This window comes from Peromyscus maniculatus, chromosome X, assembly GCF_049852395.1.
Source record: "Peromyscus maniculatus bairdii isolate BWxNUB_F1_BW_parent chromosome X, HU_Pman_BW_mat_3.1, whole genome shotgun sequence".
Classification (NCBI taxonomy): Eukaryota; Metazoa; Chordata; class Mammalia; order Rodentia; family Cricetidae; genus Peromyscus; species Peromyscus maniculatus.
Window position 1 is genome coordinate 136008168 of NC_134875.1, and position 18383 is coordinate 136026550.

At 39.2% G+C, this 18383-nt stretch overlaps 1 protein-coding gene across 5 annotated transcripts in view; it reads right to left on the bottom strand.

The window, feature by feature from the left end:
- Shroom4 (shroom family member 4) overlaps window positions 1–18383 on the bottom strand; it is a 205864-nt gene that overhangs the window by 26688 nt on the left and 160793 nt on the right. For all 5 annotated transcript variants that reach the window (XM_076561852.1, XM_006995406.4, XM_076561850.1 and 2 more), the window contains one exon: window positions 15847–15908. In XM_076561852.1, the coding sequence (XP_076417967.1) occupies window positions 15847–15908 (62 nt within the window). The remainder of the gene's footprint in view (window positions 1–15846; window positions 15909–18383) is intronic.

Here is an 18383-nt window from a genome sequence, read left to right on the forward strand (position 1 = left end):
TTACACTTACCACGATTTTAAGTATCAAAATATAAATATTAAGAAATTAATAAATACAAGAGATTTATGAATAAACTATAATGACAGCCTATGTCAGAGGTATGGACAGAACTTCTTTCTGGGACATGATCCAAAAGTTGGACTCCACTAGCCTTGGACAGCAGTCCTTAATCAAGGTGAATCCTAATCAAGATTATCTGGGGAGATTTTTTACATGCAAATGTATAGGGCCTTGTCCCTAGAAATTGGGATTTCAATACCTGTGGTGGGTCCTAGGAACCTAAATTTTAAACAGCTAACTCAAGGGAGTCTCAACAAGTGCTTCTAGAATCACAGTATATAAGCAAGAAGCCAGGGTAAAGCATAGGAAGGTTATTGTTGTTTGGGGATACATCTATTGTTCCAATCAGCTTGGATTTGAAACTATTCATGCTGCCCCTACCCCTCATCATATACACTGAGTTGTCAATTCCTACTTCCTGTCCCTGCATCTCTCCCACTTCGCCACCTTAATTTCCAATCTAGACCTCATACAATGCAGTGGTTTCCCCAAAGGTGTAACTGCTTTCGCCATTTTCTTCAACTCTTAGAACTATTTTTACATAGTCCTTCACATAGCAGGGACTATGTAAAATTTTCTTCTCATTGATCATGCACAGCAATATTTGGTGAGACTGTTGACAGAGTGACTTGTATACATACTGGTCATAATGACTTCATTATTGTGGGTATTCCTTCCACTTTCTAGAAGCATATCTGCTTCTTGCCCTCTGATGTAAGTGGCTCTTTGATGCTCAGAATGGCTCTCTGCACATCAAATATTAGAAGCCCAGTTCCTTTCATAGTAGGATTGGTTTGTACTCTTAACAATTTCTAGTAAGTAGCCTGGTTGGAGCCCAGTGTCTCCCAGAGAGGATTATGGTACCACAAATTTGTACAACTGGAGGACCCTCAAAAGGCATGTGCTTTTCTTCCAACTGATTTTTATGTTGATTATCAGGGGGATTAAATGAGACAAGGATGGCTGAAGTAATTAGTTAGTAACCAAAGTAGACATGTTTGTATACCTAGTCTTTTGACTCTTCATACTACTCTTAAACCCAAACTTGCTTCAAAATTTTTATTAGACTTTTTAAATTAAAGACAACAAAATTGCCTTTGAGATTAAATGCAATAAAATATCATGGAATAAACTTAACTAAGAAGATGAAGGACTTCTACAATGAAAACTTTAAACTTCTGAAGAAAGAGATTGAGAAAGACACTACAAAATGGAAAGATAGCCAATGTTCACAGATTGGTAGAATTAATATTGTGAAAATGACCATCCTACCAAAAGCATTTTACAGATTCACTGCAATCCCAATCAAAATACCCACAATAATCTTCATAGAAAAAAAATCCTAAAATTCATATGGAACCAGAAAAGAACCCAGATAGTCAAAGTAATTCTGAGTAAAAAGAACAGTACTGAGGGATTGCTATTCCAGACTTCAGTATAGAAATATAGTAATAAATAACAATGTGGTAATGTTATAAAAATAGACATGTGGAGTACCAGAATAAAACATAAAGCCCATACATGAATATTCGTAGCTATAGACATTTGATAGCTGACAAAGAGGCAAAATCATACACTGAAGAAAATACATTTTCAACAAACAGTGCAGGTAAAACTGATGTCCTCATGCAGAAGGATGATATTAGACCCCCTATCTATCATTCAGCACAAACATTAGGTCCAAGTGGATCAAAGACATCAATTTGAAGCCTGAAACACTAAAACTGCTGGAATAAAACATAGGCAGAACCCTACAAGATATGGGTGTAGAAAAGCACTTTCTGAACAAGACTCCATTAGCCAAGGAATTAAGGTCAACAACTGACCAAGTGGGACTTCATAAAACTAAAAAGCTTCTGTACAGCTAAGGAAACAATCAACTGGAAGACAACAGAATAGGAGAGAATCTTTGCCATCTATACATCTGACAGAGGATTAATATCCAAAATGTACAAAGAACTAAAAAACAAAAAACAAAACCTCAAACAAATGACCCATTCTAAAAATGGACCTAGGACCTGAACAAAGAGTTCTCAAAAGAAGAAAAAAATGGTTAAGACATATCTCAAAAATTGCTTAGCATCCCCAGTAATTAGGGAAATGAAAATAAAAACAACTTTGATATTTTATCTTAGCCCAGCCAGAATGGCAAAGATCAACAAAACAACTCACAACAAATCCTGGAGGAGAATTGGGAAAAGGGGAACACTAATTTACTGCTCCTGGGATTGCAAACTGGTTCAGCTACTATGGAAATCAGTGTGGAAAATTCCCAAAAAGCTAAAAATAAACCTACCATGACCCAGCTATACCACTCTTTGGCAGCCACACAAAGGATTAGATACTCGACTATAGAGAACATGCTTAGCCGTGTTCACTGCCACCTTACCCACAAGAGGTAACAATGGAAATAGAAACAACCCAAATGCCCTTCAACCAATGAATGAATAATGAAAATATGGTACATACACATTGTGAAGTACTATTCAGCTGTAATGAAAAATGAACATTGTAGGTAAATGATGGTAAATGAATGAGGTAACCCAGACCAAAAGAGACAAATGCTACATGTTCTCTCCTATTGGCAATTCCTAGCTCTAGATCCTCAGATGTGAGTGTACAAGGTAGAGTAAGAGGAAAAACCAGGAAAGCATAATAAATGGATCACAGGTGGGGAAGGGGCTTGGGAAGGGAATAGCAAGAAGGTGATATAAAATCAGAAATGAAATAATTGGGGAAGCTCCAGCTGGGGAGAAGGGAAGGAGATCAATCCAGAAGGAGAAGAAAGAATGTGGAACATACAACATGAAGTTTGTTTGATAAAGCCTAAAGTAATCATATTATTTTATATCTACCTAAAATTATACACTCTGTGTGTGTGTTTGTGTGTGTGTGTCTGTCTGTCTGTGTGTGTGTGTGTGTGCCTGTGTGTCTGTGTGTCTGTGTGTCTGTGTTAAAGGAAGTTAAGACACTTGGGCTGACAGTGTTCCCTATAAGAATCACAGACTAACAAAAACCGTAGTACCAAGCATGAGGAACCTACTTTGAATGGTTGCCCAGAGTAGTCCAAGTGACTCCCAAAACAACATAGATTATCAATGTAGCCCTTGGTTCTCTATCAGGGCTTAAGGGTGGGACCCTATTGCTGCAGACACCACACACTTAGGATACAGGACTTGGGTGTTCAAGCTGGATCTGACCTGAAAGCCTCTTTTCTATGGCCTAGCTAGACCAGTGTAATTCCTTACTGTAGTCTAAATCTTATCCATATACCTACAGATAAACATAGTTACCACCCCTCATCAAAATTAGCCTCTCTTTACAGCAAGTGGAGACCATCACAGAAAACTACAACTGGATACAATGCAGAGATCAACAAATCATGGGGAGCCCCAACAGATACACCCTCATCACATCTCCTGAAGAGGGAGGAAAGGCTGTGAGAGATACAATACCAGGGAGTCTACTGCTGATCATATTCATCTCTCCCCCAATTTTTTCCAGATTGACACCCCATTTTATTCCTACTCAACTTTGTGTCACTAAAAAAACCTTCAAGCTAACATGTGCGGCTCAAATATTCTTGGATGTGTAGTCTTCCACTGGAGTGTGGTGGACCTACTAGTGGCTAACTTGATTTTTCTCATCTCTTCCTTTTTTCTGGATGAAAAGGGAGTGAGTGAGTCTACAGTTAAAGTCTTTGGCAAACTAGGACCTCCTGGCTATGAAGCCATTTGCCTGAGCTGGGCCTAGTTCTGGTTTCTTGACTGTTGAGCAAGGTTGAACATTAAAGAGCAGGCAACATTGCCCAACTTCCTTGATATAAAGCAGGAGCAGAGCTAAAGATGACAGCTGTGACAGGCTTGGATTGTGCACTTTGCCCAACTATATGCTGGACTTCACTCTAAAAAGGATAATCGGCATCTACTGGGAATCTTCTTATGTATCCCAAAGCATTTCTGTGCTTTTTAATATAGTTAACCTTCAGGAAGGCTTTGTAAGGTAAGTAGTTTACTGAGACTAAGATGGGTTACATATCTTGTTCAAAGCCATGCACTCTTTGATTTATGTAACTAGATTTTGAAAATCTGCTAGAATTCAAACCCAAGTTTTTCTCCAATATTGTCTGTGGTGCTCTACTGCCTTCCTGGGTATGGCTAGAGAAAGGGATAGAATAGTACATTTGATTAGTATCATAGAGCATGGCTGCAGCACAGTGGTCTAACAGATTTCCACTGAATTATGTTAAGCACAAGCCAGGGATGTTGACCCGTAGAGGCCTTATAACGTATATAGAAATCTGTAACTGTGCTTTGGGACCAAATAAGGATTTTCTGCCTAGAAGGCAGGAGTCTTCACCAATGGGCAGAACTATAGTATAGTTTCTTGCTTCTCAACATATATCAGGCACTGTTTTCGGCATGTTCATATATTTTGATTGATTTTCTCAATACCCAACAAATTAGGTGACATTATCCAGTTTGTAGCTGGGAATCCTCAGGCTAAAAAGGACAAACTATTTTCTTAACAAAGAAGAAAGAAGAGCGTCCAGACTAGAGTGTATCTTCTCCTGCTCTGAAGAGGAGCAGTTCCACTGAAGCAAGGGTTGCTAGGGTAGAGTGCTCCCTTTGCCTCCGGGTATCTATGAAGACTTCAGCTCCTCACTGAAGGAAAGCGAGGAAGCATGAAAATGGAGATGAAAAGACTTGGTTGACACCAGGGAGGAGGCTATACAGCTCTAGCTCAAAAACAAAAGCAAACTGCCTGCCAAAGCCTGGGCTGTTCTCGTTTCTTAGGACGGGTTGCCTTTTCTTCTGACAAATACATTTTACTCCTTTGTTAAAAATGTGAGGGGGATCGAACTGAAAATGAAGAGCAGTTCTGTCAGAGGCGGAAAAACCTCCTCCTGCCTCTTCCTTCAGTCTTTTGAAGTTTCCTTGTTTGGAAATTTTATTTTTAAACTTACCACAATAGCTTGGCATTCCAGGATCATAGGAGCAAGAGTACACGGGGCCAGTCCATCTTGCCTTTCCCTTCCCTGCCCAGCCAAGAGATAAGACTGCTCCAAGAGAAACAGCCACTCCCAAGTTTTTACTAGAGAAAACATTTGCAAGATCCAGGAAACAAGACACAAGGAGCCTATGAAGGAGAAAGGACCCAGAGAGCTTGCTGTGGTCATCTCTCCCTGTCCCTGAGCTCACGGAAACTTCCAGTGGATAACAGCAAATGCCAAGTGCCAGAACTTACTCCAGGCCTTCTCTGGGTCCCCAAGAGGTGAAAACACACTGCTGTTCAAGGAGACAGAGAAGCCCTTGATTTGATGGGGTTGTCAACAGTAAAGCTCAGTTTCCCACCCCCTCCCCGAAGACTCTAGCTGCTACTTGTCAAGGTACCACACATACAGAAGTTACACACTGGTAGACAGAATGTGTGTTTCTCTTTCACTTCCCCATAGGATGAAAAGTCCTTAAGAAAATGAGGAGGATGAGTCAGATATGATATTTATGGGCATGTATGGGTGGGGCAGGATACTGCGTCATGGAAGTGGTGACATTATGTGGAGGTTCAGGAAGGTCTGATTAGGTATCCCTTTAGATGTCAAAGTTCTCATGGATTTAAATAAGCAGAAGTGCTGACTGATGGAGAATTCTAGCAAAACCAAATTGTAGCCAGCAGTGCAGTCAAGCATGGCCGGTGAGAACCAGTCTGTCATTGATAAACAGGGATTTTTCTAAAGCCTTTGATCTCAAACTTCCCAGAACTAAATAAAACCGATATGGTCTGCTACTTTTTCAGATTTTCTTTTTTTTAAATTTTTTATTATAAATTCCAACATTTTGACACATACCCAAAGAACACTATGTGCTTTCAAGTTAAGCTAGTTATATTTGATCACATTCTTTCCTGATTTTTCTTTCAAATTCAATACGTGGTTTGGTGTTAAGCTTTCTGGGGCTAACATAATTACAAATCCCCATTTCTTTGAAAAATTCAGTATTTGTATATCTGTCATTGTTAGTGGCTGTTCTATTCTAGTTCCATCATTGATGATATAATACATTGATAAGCCTTTTCAATGACAACAAGTAGCCAATAGTATGAATATTTTTCAAGAAATTAATTTTATCTTTTGGATTATTCCTTAAAAGGTATATTAGGCCAGAGTATGATAAGTAATGTATTCTTGTCACATATTTTCAGATTGTCCTCTAGGATAACTGAACCAATATATACTGCTTCTAGAAAAAAAAATACTGTTTGCTCATGCCTTGCCTAGGCAGGATTTTATAATTTCACTTATCATTTATGTAAACTGTTGACAGTTTAATAAGAAGGCTATAATACCTTGAAATTGATTTTTATTTATATTCTTTAATTGCTACAGAGGTTATAGTTTTCCATGGAATGATTTTGCAGCCTTTATTTCCACCTGTGTAAAGTAAAATGCCTACTTATTTTCTTTGCCCATTTAAGAAGCTAAATCTTCAAACTAACCCTCTCTATCTGTATTCATTCTTCATATATTTTAGACAAGCAACTGTTATCAATAAAGTTGTTCCCAGGCACTCACCTCATTCTGAGGCTTAGCTTTTTATTACATTTTATGTACAAAGTTTTTTTCCTATTTTTTTTTTATATTTCAACCCATCCATCTTGTCTCCAGTGACATCTTCAACTTAATAGACACAGATTTATCTTGCATCCTCAGTCAGAAAAAAATAAGCTGTTCCATTGGTTTACCTTCTGGCTAGGATCTGCTATGGATCTAAGTAAGGTATATCTGTAAGTTAATCATCCTTCATGCAAATACCTTAAATTTCTCAAATTTCTTAAATTGATTTTTAAAACAAGCTTTAGGTTGCTTCCAGTGTGTTCCATATTTTCAAATTAGCTTGTTTGTTCATAGAATCCATTTTAAACTTTAACAATTTAAATCAAGTATCATGTATTTGATAATTGCCACATTAAGACAGGACTTTAAGTCTGAGAGTGCAAGTCTACTATCTCTTAAATCTGAGAGGGCAAGCCTACTATCATTCTAGCTAATGTCTTCTTCCAGATTCATTTCACTATGGATTTGACAAGTTCTATAAAGTACCCCCATGAAGATTCTAATTGTAGTATATTATATATGAATATTAATTAGGGAGATTTGTATAGTCTTTGCAAGCTGAAGCAGATTGCAGATATGTATTCATTTCTGGTCTTATTTCTTTCATTAGAATATTATAAATTTCCTTGATTAAGTGTTGTGTACCCAATGTTGCATTATCACCCATATTTCATCACCTTCAATACTCACTCTGTCACACTTCTAACAAGTCCTACATGCTTCTAAATGTTTCAGTCTTACCTGTAAGGTCTTCCTGAAAAAATGTACTATTCCTTATGCAATCAGATTCCACTATCCATTTTCTTCTACTGGCAGAAAACAGGAAGCATGTCCTGAATTACGGATCCCCCCCCCACACCCACCTCCAGGTGGACTAGGTCAGAGGAAAGAAGAGAGCCATCAGTAGAGAGCTGAAACTACTACACAGTGCTCTAATTTTGTCAAATACAATGTAACCTAGAAGTAATGGGCTCTGGAATAAGATGCCTGCCTGACCTTGGGATGTGATTTTAATCTTCTGTGAGTCAGTTTTCTCATTGGCAAAACTATATCATAAATAGTAACAATCACACAAGATCACTATAAGTGATAAATAAAATAATTTATGCAAAATGGGTCTGAAAAATAGTAAGCACCCAATAAATATTAGCTACCAGGGCCCTGCTTGTCAATAGTAAAATGATCTCTTTCCTTAGTTTTAATTTCTTCCGGAGTATTAGATTCCTCAAGAAAGAATTGAGAAAAAATAAGGTATTTTGGGGGGTTAACTATGGCTGTGTATATAATAAATACATATTCTGAAGTTACCCACAAAGGGGGAAAAATGGAAGGATCAAGGTAGGCAATCACAAGTACAGAAATCCAAGGGAGATAATCCAGAAAAGAATGTCTGCTGGCTTTTAAATACCTACAATTATGTAACTTTTTCTTCCACTAGATCTACTCATAATTTCCCCCTCCCACTAATATTAAAATGAGTTTGCATTCTCTCTGCATGCAAACCAAATAACAACGGAGAGAGACAACTAAGAATGTAACTACCTAGAATTATCTGCTTTGCTTCTAGGCAGAGAGAGTAGCTGAAGATTATACTTTTGATTTTCCCACCTACACCCATCATTGCAGTTGTGACAGAAATGACATAATAAATATGAAAGTGTATGTGTGTGGTACTAAGGCAGAGTGTGTGTGGGGGAACTCCATCAGGATTTTTCCTTGTAAATGTCATTTCCTCACTGAATCTTTTCTAATCCTTCTTATCTTACCTGGGGAAAAATCCCTTTACTGTACCTTACTAATTTTTAAAGTTAGCATATAAAATAATGTATTTCATTATGGCATTCCATGTATGTGTGTAATTGTAGTTTCCTCATAACCACCCTCTATTATCACATCCTTTCTAGTCCCTCACCACTGGTCTCTCTCATACCCCTACTCCAGCTATTTTCATATCTATTTATATATTGATAACTGTAGGCTCCTCATATGAGAGGAAATGAGGTGTTTTGTTTTTCTCTTCACCTTACCCTCTCATCCCCCTTAGCCCTACATTCAATGCCTTCCTCTCTCTGCACAGCATCCTAATTTCATGTCATATATAGATACATACATGAGCACATATGTATGTTCAACATGAGATAAAACATAATTGTCTTTCTGAATCTGATTTGCTTCATTTAAAACTATGATCTACAGTTCTGTTCACTTTTCTACAAATGGTATAACCTTTTCCTCCTTTATGGCTGAATAAAACTCCAAAACTCCCTTCTCTGTCTCTGTCCGTCCATCTGTCTGTCTCTTTCTTTTTCTCATGTGTGTGCATGCACATTTTTTTTTCTATTTACCTGCTGATAACCATCTAGGCTGATTCCCTGTCTTGACGATTGTGACTAGTACAGCAACATGGGTGTGCAAACATCTCTGTGGCATGCTGAGTCCTTCAGGCATATACCCAGTTATGGTATAACTGGGCCATATGGTAGTTATGTTTGCAAGTTTTTGATGAATACGCAGACTGGTTTACATAGTTGCCTGAGAGCCTTAACTGTGATCTGCTTCTTCCATTTTCAGCATTGACACGGACATTCTTTTCCTTTCTGTTCATCTCTCCTTTCTATTTTAAACCTAATTTAGTTTCTGAGATCTCTACCAAACCATCACTTAAACGACTGGCTTTCAAAACTTAGCAGGTATCACAATTGCATGAAGGGTTCAATAAAACACATACTGCTGGCCATTTTCTAATTCATTAGGTCTGGGTAGGGCCTTTGATTTTCATTTTTAAGAAATCCTTGGATGGCATTGAGGTTGCTAGGCCTGTAACCATGTTTGGAGACCACTAAATTAAAGTGTCTTTAATTTCTCTTCTTCTCCCTAGCCATTTTCTTTGAAAACATTTCAGTGTTAAAATCTTTCTAAACATTTTAATCACAGAGTAAAATAATGATAATAATTAAAAACTAATGAAAAGGAGTGGCCCTCTCCCATAAGGCTGGTAGAAATGTAAAACAGTACAGCCATTTTGAGAAACAGGCAATTCTTCAAAAAGTTCAATATAAAGTTACCATATAGGCCAGCAATTCTACTCCTAAGTATATGCTAAGGTGAACTGAAAACATACCTACCTAGAAAATTATATATGAATGTTTATAGAAATAATATTTGTAACAAAAGGTAGAAACAATTAAAATATCTATTGGTAGATTGTTGTGGAATATTAGTTGAAGATGTGTTACATTTGTTTAGCTGTGGAACATTTGTTTAATGATGCAAAGATGTGTTGCATTCTTCTATGTTGCATTTGTTTAACTCTGTGAAGCTGTGTTACTGTGTCTGTCTAAAACACCTGATTGGTCTAATAAAGAGCTGCATGGCCGATAGCCAGGCAGGAGAAAGGGGTAGGTGGGGCTGGCAGGCAGAGAGAATAAATAGGAGGAGAAATCTGGGAAGAGACAAGAAGTAAGAAAAGGAGAGGAGGAGGCCAGGGGTCATCTACCCAGTTACACAGCAAGCCACAGAGTAGAAGTAGAGGAAGGCATATAGAATTGAGAAAGATAAAATCCCAGAGGCAAAAGGTAGACGGGGATAATTTAAGTTAAGGAAAGCTGGCTAAAAACAAGCCAAGCTACGGCCAAGCATTCATAAGTAAGAATAAGCCTCCATGTATTTATTTGGGAGCTGGGTGGTGAGCCTCCCAAACAGAAAAGACTAAAAACAACCAACTACAGTAGATGACTGGGTAAAGAAAATGTGATCTACTCCTGTTATTTGGCAATAAAGAAAAATTAAGTACTGAAATATGCTTCCATGCAGATGAATGGCTGAAACATCATCCTAATTAAAAGACATGAGATACAAAAGCACATGTTTAATGTGATTCCTCCTGAATGAGGTAAACAGAAAAAAAAGCAAATCTATGAATGCAAGAAACAAATTAGCAATTGCTTGAGGTTGAAAATGGGAATGGTAAGTGACTGCTGCAAATAGACATGAGAGACTATTGCAGGATGGCAGAAACATTCTAAAATTAGATTGTGGTAAAGATTATACATTACCTACTAAACACACCCAAACTGTACACGTGGAATATGAAAATAATGATATAATAATGAATAAATGATGTTTTCATTTCTTCCTTGTGGAACTCCCTTACAAGCAATCATGCCATCTATTTCCTATATCCAATATTTTGCTAAATTTGCTTTCCTGAAGGACACATATGATTGCAAACTGTCAAAGCCATTAATGCTGTCTTCCATGATGGCAGTACACTGAGACATTTTTCTTCTAGCACTTTGGCCACTTGATCCTGCTTTACCACTTTCTTCTCATTTTTCCCTGTCTGAGTGTTTGGCAAGCATCCTCTGAATAATCTGCTTGTAGACCTCATTACCTTCACCTCTAATACATACTAGTTGTAAGGTACCATCTTCTCTAAACCGGCTCCCTTTCTACTGACAGAGACTGTCCCATCTATGTCAGTGACTTCCCAGGTCACCAGGGCTCAGCTAGTTTTAATTATCTCCTGTGTTCCAAAGCTCTAGAAACAGTTTTCTCTACTTGTCCTTCAAAAGATACTTTATAGTTTTTAGCAAATAATCTGAACATTCACATGAGAAGCAATAATGACAGTGAATAAACACATGAAAAATATTCAAACTAGGATGATCAAGGTAAGCAAATTAACAGGTATAACTGTTATGTCAGAAAAAGAAAATTTTCAATTATGGCAAAATTTGGTGCAAAGAACTGTTCTAGTATATTGCAGGTGGTAATGTAAAATGCCCCCTAAGGAAAGTCATTTTTTAAATCTGTGAAGGATCATAAAAATGTTCATATACTGTGAACTAGTAATCCAAACTCCAGATAGTAGTTTCTTTAATAATTGTTTCAGGTAATTGCTTTAATGAGATAATTTAAAATGAGAAAAAAAATCTATAGATATTCAAACTGTTCTAGATAATTTTTTATAATAGTAAGACATTGAAAACACCCTGATTATTCAACAATTTAAGATTGATTAAACAAATTAGTATACAATAAACAGATGAAATATTATATAGCCATTAAGATTATAATTACTGAGGAGGCTTGAATAAAAATTATTTATCAAATAATGCTTAGTGTATCAGGATACAAAAGCTCATTTGCATAGTTATTATAACCATGCCAGAAATAATCTCCACACCTATAGAGAAAGCAAACAGGAAATTGGAGCAATAAGGTGGTAGAGACAAGGCTATTTTTTCTTGTGCTTAATTTTCTGTAATATTGTTTCCATAATAAACAATTATTTTTTCTCCCAAAAGATCACACATATTTATCTTTTATACTGTATTTCAATTGCACCTCCACAGCCTAGTCCAAACACACATTGTAACTTCTGGATGACTGCCGCACTTGGTTACCCTCCAACTCATCTAGATTTCAAATACTGCCAAGTTGCCTAAAATGCCACATTTATCAAGTCACTTACCTGTCAATTTTTTTTGAATTTTTGTTTGAAAACTTCATTTATATAATGAATTTTAGCCATCTTTTTCAAGCCCCATTCTCCTCATTTATACCCCATCTGAATTTATTTTTAATTGATATATGTATATATGTATTTATATATATATTATATATAATTCTAAAGTGGTACTTATTAGTGGGGTATCAGGTATTGATTGATACATGTATACAATGAATAATGATTAAATCAGGGTAAATACCTCTCTTTCAAATATTTATCGTTTCTTTATGGCAAAATGTTCAAAATCCCCTTATGGCCTTTTCAAGTGTACATACAGTTCATCACTGCTATCTGTAGTCACCACATCACAGGCCACACATCAGAGCTTCATGCTGCTGTCTAACTGGAACTTGGTACTCACTGATGACAGGTGAACATGATTCACTCTCATGTTCATCATCCATTCTAGTTCTCCGGGCCTACCCATCCTGGTCTAAAGCTCCATTAGTTATACTTCTCTGCTCTTACTGCTGAGCATGAGCCATGACTTCTCCTTCTCAGTATCACAACTAACATTTCTAGTGTTAAGCTGTGTTTGGAACGGTTTCTCATAAATATTTGATGTTGTTGCTCTTATCCTATCTTACAAATAGGAAGAGATAAAGATAGTGATGGAGATAAGAGATAAGAAGGAAGAGTCAGTGAAGGGGAGAGAGGAAGAAGGAGGAAGCACATGAATATGGATTTCAACTTGGGCAGTATTAACTCCAAGGCTTTTTTTAGTAATAGGACACCTCACTTGGTCTCCGCTCCTCCCACTTTCAGCCTCCAGTTTTCTTTTCCTTCCATGAACTGATCCAAAACACAATAAATACTTATCATGTAGTGGGGCCTTGTTTCAGGGCTTTCTTGTTTAAGCTGCATGTTCTTTTAGACACTTTTGTAGGAAAAAGCTGGCTTCAAAGCTGAGCTGGTCCCCTTAGCAGCTATGAGACCTTGAGTGGAGAACTCACCCTCTCTGACTCTCACATCCTTTATCTGAGTTAGCAGTTCTCAACGTGTGGTCCCAGGACTGGCAGTGCCAGCATCATCCAAGGAGCCAGTTGGAAACGTCGATTTTAAGCCCTACTTCACACCTATAAAATTCCATTTTAAGGGGCAGATTCCAGTGGGCTTTCATGTTTGAACAAGCTCTCCAGATGTTTCTGTTGCACACTCAACTCTGAGATTCAACACCCTGGTCTAATGCCTGCCTGCTGGAATTGTTAGGAAGTTCTGCCCTAAGTAGTGCAACTAAACGCATAGCATACAGGTTGTTTTGCAAGTAGTAATATAGTATTACTGCTGCTGAACTCTGTGTGGGCTACTATTTTCTGCTCAAGCTGTGGGCAGACACCGTTTCTCGCTGCTCTCTTACTAGTATCTCCCACAGTGCTAAGCAAATGGCAGTGCACATGCTAAGCTTTTCCTAAGACTCACTGATGAGTGAGTAGGAGAAGCATTTTGGAGACTGGTGAGCTGTAAAATACTGTTTCTGAAGCAAGACTACTTGGGGCTAATTACCAGCTGAGGGGCTTCAGGCAAATGAATGTGTTTGGGTGTACCTCCATTGCCTCTCTGTATTAAACGTAGAAGGAACTACGCCTACACTGATTATACCTACTCTACAACCTCACAGTGAGAAATAAAGACTTCGAAAAATGTCTTCCATGGTGCCTACAACATGTAACTGAGTTATTTACTGCCTCGGGGTATTCACTGCTCTATGGTGAAACACTTGCTTAGTGTGCACAAGACCATAGATTCCTTCCCCAGTGTGAAGAAAATAAAAAGAAAGGAAAAAAAACCAGGAAAATGTTAGCATTATTGTTTTTGTGTCCTTTCAACCATGTCGTGGTGAACAGGTTCTATTTTCTCTTTTGGCAAGCAGATGATAAACACCTCTTAAAAAGTCTAGCCACGGAATCCTGTAGAATCTCTGCTTGAGACTTAGACCCCTGAAACACTATGTTGAGGGATCTATTTGCAGGCTGTCATTTATGGACCCAAATTGAAGCCGGTGAAATGGGGGTAAGGGAAGGAACTCTGGGATCAGACTGTCTGAAAGCTGACATGAGCATTTGCTATCTGTGACCTGAGTGAAACTAGATAACTTCCCTGGACCTCATCTATAAACTAGGCAGCTTGAGAACTATTATGGAGAGTAAATGATCCATCCCAGTGACTGAATTATAGCTGACTCATAAATATTGGGCATCATCCCCTTTCCCATGGCAGGGGAAAATGAGTAATTTCCCCAGACTTTGGAATAAAAAAAAGCCAAAATAATTCCCAATTATGCTATCAAATCATGGGGCTAGTATTGAGAATGCAGTTAGGAATTATGTCAGTCAAACAGAGCGGCTTTTCCTCTAAGTGGTAGGCTTTAGTAGGTTTTCCTCTAAGATCCACAACTGGGTAGTTGACTAGGTTTCTGGTATGATTTTCCTCTTGTTGAGTTGACCTTAAGTCCAATGAGACAGCTGTTGGTTGCCATCACAGGTAACTGTAGCTCTTTCCCTCATCAAAGAAGCTTCTAATCGGTGTTCCCCAGGGAGGAACCCCTAATTGGTTATCCAATACCAAACAGTCATGCCTAAAATCATATACATGCAAGCAACACTAAATGGACTCAGTAGGTTGCATTTATATATTTATGTGTACGTATGTGGGTGTGTCAATAATAATCCAAGAAAAATAGGCCATAAATTTGAGACAGAATGAGTGGAGGGCATGGGGAAGCTGGAGGGAAGAAAGGGAAAGGTGAAATGACCTAATTGTATTTGAATAAAAATGATGGAGCATAATACAGACCACCTAAAAGAATTCTGGACTATTTAAGGGCCAGCAGACCGTGTTAGTGCCTTCACTTGGAGAGCAGAGTCACAGCTTGGAGCCGCCTTTTCTATCTTCTGCTTTATTCTGGAGATGCTAATAAGACTCAAAATTACCGAGAACCCTCTTTTACTATTTGGCCTAAGAAAAACCTGGCTGACAGAGCATATCAAAATGTTGTACAAAAAAGATCTGACGAGGCAAGAGCATTCCAGAAGAAAGTGACTATCCATACCTCTGATTCACCTAGAGCCACCACCATCTCTAGGGAACATGGCTGTGATCCACAATTACAGGAGTTAGATGTTCCACTCTGAGCAAAGCAGTTTTTTTTCCAAGCTGTATGTGTCTTTCTCCAGCAGTTGTAACCTATGAGCAGCATAATCTGTTCTCATGACCCATAAGTTCTCAACCAGTCCTACTAAAAGTGTGGTGGCAGAACCCAAGAAGTAGGCACTTCCAACAATCTTGGACAAAGAGAACATCCCTCCTCTCTGTTGACTCCAACGGCTTGTGGTCACTGGGAAGGCAGGCACGGTGTATGCCCTTCCCCCTCATTTCAGCATAGTCTCATTCTCTATGTCCTTGGGTACACCTAGACAGGGCTGCCTCAGACAGACAAGAGTTCACAACACTGCTGACTATTCTAAAATGCCCTCACAATCCACCGGGTCTGTATTCAGATGGTGGTGTAGGCAGCACATTGGATTATATGTATGGCAACAAGTCCTTGTGTGAAAAGCAGACCAGTTTTGTCAAAGACAAGCAAACCCAAAGCCATCGCAGTTCCGAAAGAAGCCTCAGAAGCACAAAAGCACCCCAACTGCCTGAGCAGTCACTTACCTCCCCGAATGGCTAGTTTTCCTGTTGCCTGTTATAGCCTTCCACTTGTCCCCAGGAAATTCCTGCAAAGGAAAATTCTGGTAAGTTAGGGAACTTTGAACAGCCAAGTATCCAGATAGGTTCAAAAATAGCAGCCTGGCCAGGTAGGTACCTTGGCTGGTAACATGGACTCTCCCAGATTGGCTACAGAAACGTACACTTGGAAGGCTGCCTTTCTTTGGGGAAGCCTGCTGAGCTACTGCAGTCATGCAGATACCCAGAAAGCACTCAGGGACCTGGACACTGTGGGCTAAGAATGTTGAATTTCCCTCTTGCTCCGCTCCCCTCCCAAACCACGCCCCAAACCAGTTTAGCATGTCTGCTGTTTGCTCTAGCTCCTGATTGCACTGCGGGTTGGAGGGCTTCTGCTTTGTCCTACTGGGTGAACCTGTTCACTTCTCCTGCTGCTGCTCCCAATTTTGAAGGAATCTTCTTGGAAGCACTGACCTCGAGGGGGTTTGAGGGCAGAATCCCTCTCCTAGGGCTGGAAAAGGTGGAACAGAGAGGTCAGCTACCCTCATCCTCTGCCCACTTCTTCAGACAAGGGCTGACATGAGCTCATCTCAGGGAGATCGAGTGTTGGGTGCCGTCGTTCGTTCACACATTATAGAAGTAGATTGTCTCCCGTGGATGTATTTTCCTGAACTGCTCAGCCACACATGCCATTTGTAAAAATTTCCCTTTCTTCTTACTAGAGCCAGAACCTGAATGCATGTTTGCTTTTCAGATTCCTCCTGGTTTTGCATTTAGCACCCACCACCTGGAGACTCAGAGCTTAGCCCAAGAGAAGGCATTTTTTTTTCCTAAGCCACACTGATCTTCTAAATTCATTTTGCTCCAACACTGCTATTATTAGCCTTTTCCAAGGTTTATTGCCTTAGCCCCAGCAGGCCTCTCTTTTGGGGTCAAACACCTGGTGAAGCAGAATGTTATAGGTTTTTTGGTGTCAGTTATACTGGCTAAGACATTTATTATCTGTCCTATGTGAGGGACATGCTGTCACCACTTTGAACCTCAGTTTGCTATTTGGCAAATAAAGATAGTCAGTGAGGATCAAAGGAGATGTGCAGAGAATGCCCGGACAGTGCACGGTCTATAGAAGGCTCTGTAGTCATAGCACTTGTGAGTCTGTCGCAGGAAGACTGCTTGAGTGTACAAGAGCAGCCTGAACGACACAGACTCTGCCTCACAGAACACTTCATGTGGATGTTAGTATGAAAAAGGTGGGGAGTATTTCTGATTCCAGCTTTCACAAAACCAGACAGCAGTCTTTGTTTGAGGGACATCTGAGCAATTCTAACAATTTGTACTTCAGACTCTGTCTGCCTTGACATGTTTGTGAGATGTCACTGCCCACAAAGGCACCATAATGTGTTCAGCCAGAGCACGAGCCAGGATTTCCTGTCCATGTTCTGTCTCGTCCTGTGGAGGTGCTTAGAGAATGGCAGTGGGTAAACCAGACAAAGCCCTCCACCCACTGACCTTTCGAGAGTCTCAGTATTACTTTACTTTTTGCCTGAGCCGCTTAGTAATCTGGAAACTGGTCTCTGTTCTTTGAACCAAAGAAGCAATACTCACAATAGGTAGAGCAGTTGAAGATTATAGTAGGACTTGCTGTTTTGGCGAAAGTGATAGTGCCAGAAGCCATCCTGTTTGCTACATGGGAGAAGGCCTAGGCTTTGCAATCTACTTTTGGAGAGGCGGGTAGCACATACTTCAGAACACAGCCTCTGCAGCTAAAAGCAGAGCTTCAGGTTCCATATCTGCCCTTCACCAAGTGGATGGCCCACACTCCCCTTTAACTCTGCTATGTTATACATACATACACACATATATGCTATACATGATAAACATACATGTGCTAAATATATGTGCTTATGTTTACATTGATACTACATGCTATACATGCATATATATATATATATATATATATAGTTTATATACATATACCATAAATGTATGGTACATGCTATGTGGTAGCATATTCATGACAAGGGTACCTATTTCTTGATTGCTAGAAAATTCAATGCATTGATACATCTAAAGCACCCAGAATCTAGTGGACAGCCCCATACAAGTTATTTTCATGTTGTTCAAATCCTGGCTCTGCACCTTATGAGCTGGGTGATCTCTCTGAGACTCAGGTTCCTTAGCTGTCTCATGTAAGTGCTAAGTGAAATCATCTGGAGAGTATGTAAAATGAATTGGCCTAAAATATGTGTGATATAAGTATATGCTGATTTCAATTCTCTAGAGATCACTGAATCAGAGCTAGTTAGCTCTCCAGCCTTCTTCATGGCAGAAAGAGCAGGCTCTCAGCCTTTCTTCAGATAGTAACCACAGCAACCACCTTAGTCGCCAGAGCTAGAGTGTTTAAACCCATGCTGTATGTCTCACAGGGTCAAGAATACAGGATTCCCGTGAGAAGGGTAGAAACGGCACGTTCCTACATTACATAGCCATCCACATACCTGAAAACCTAGTGTCTAAGCAGATGT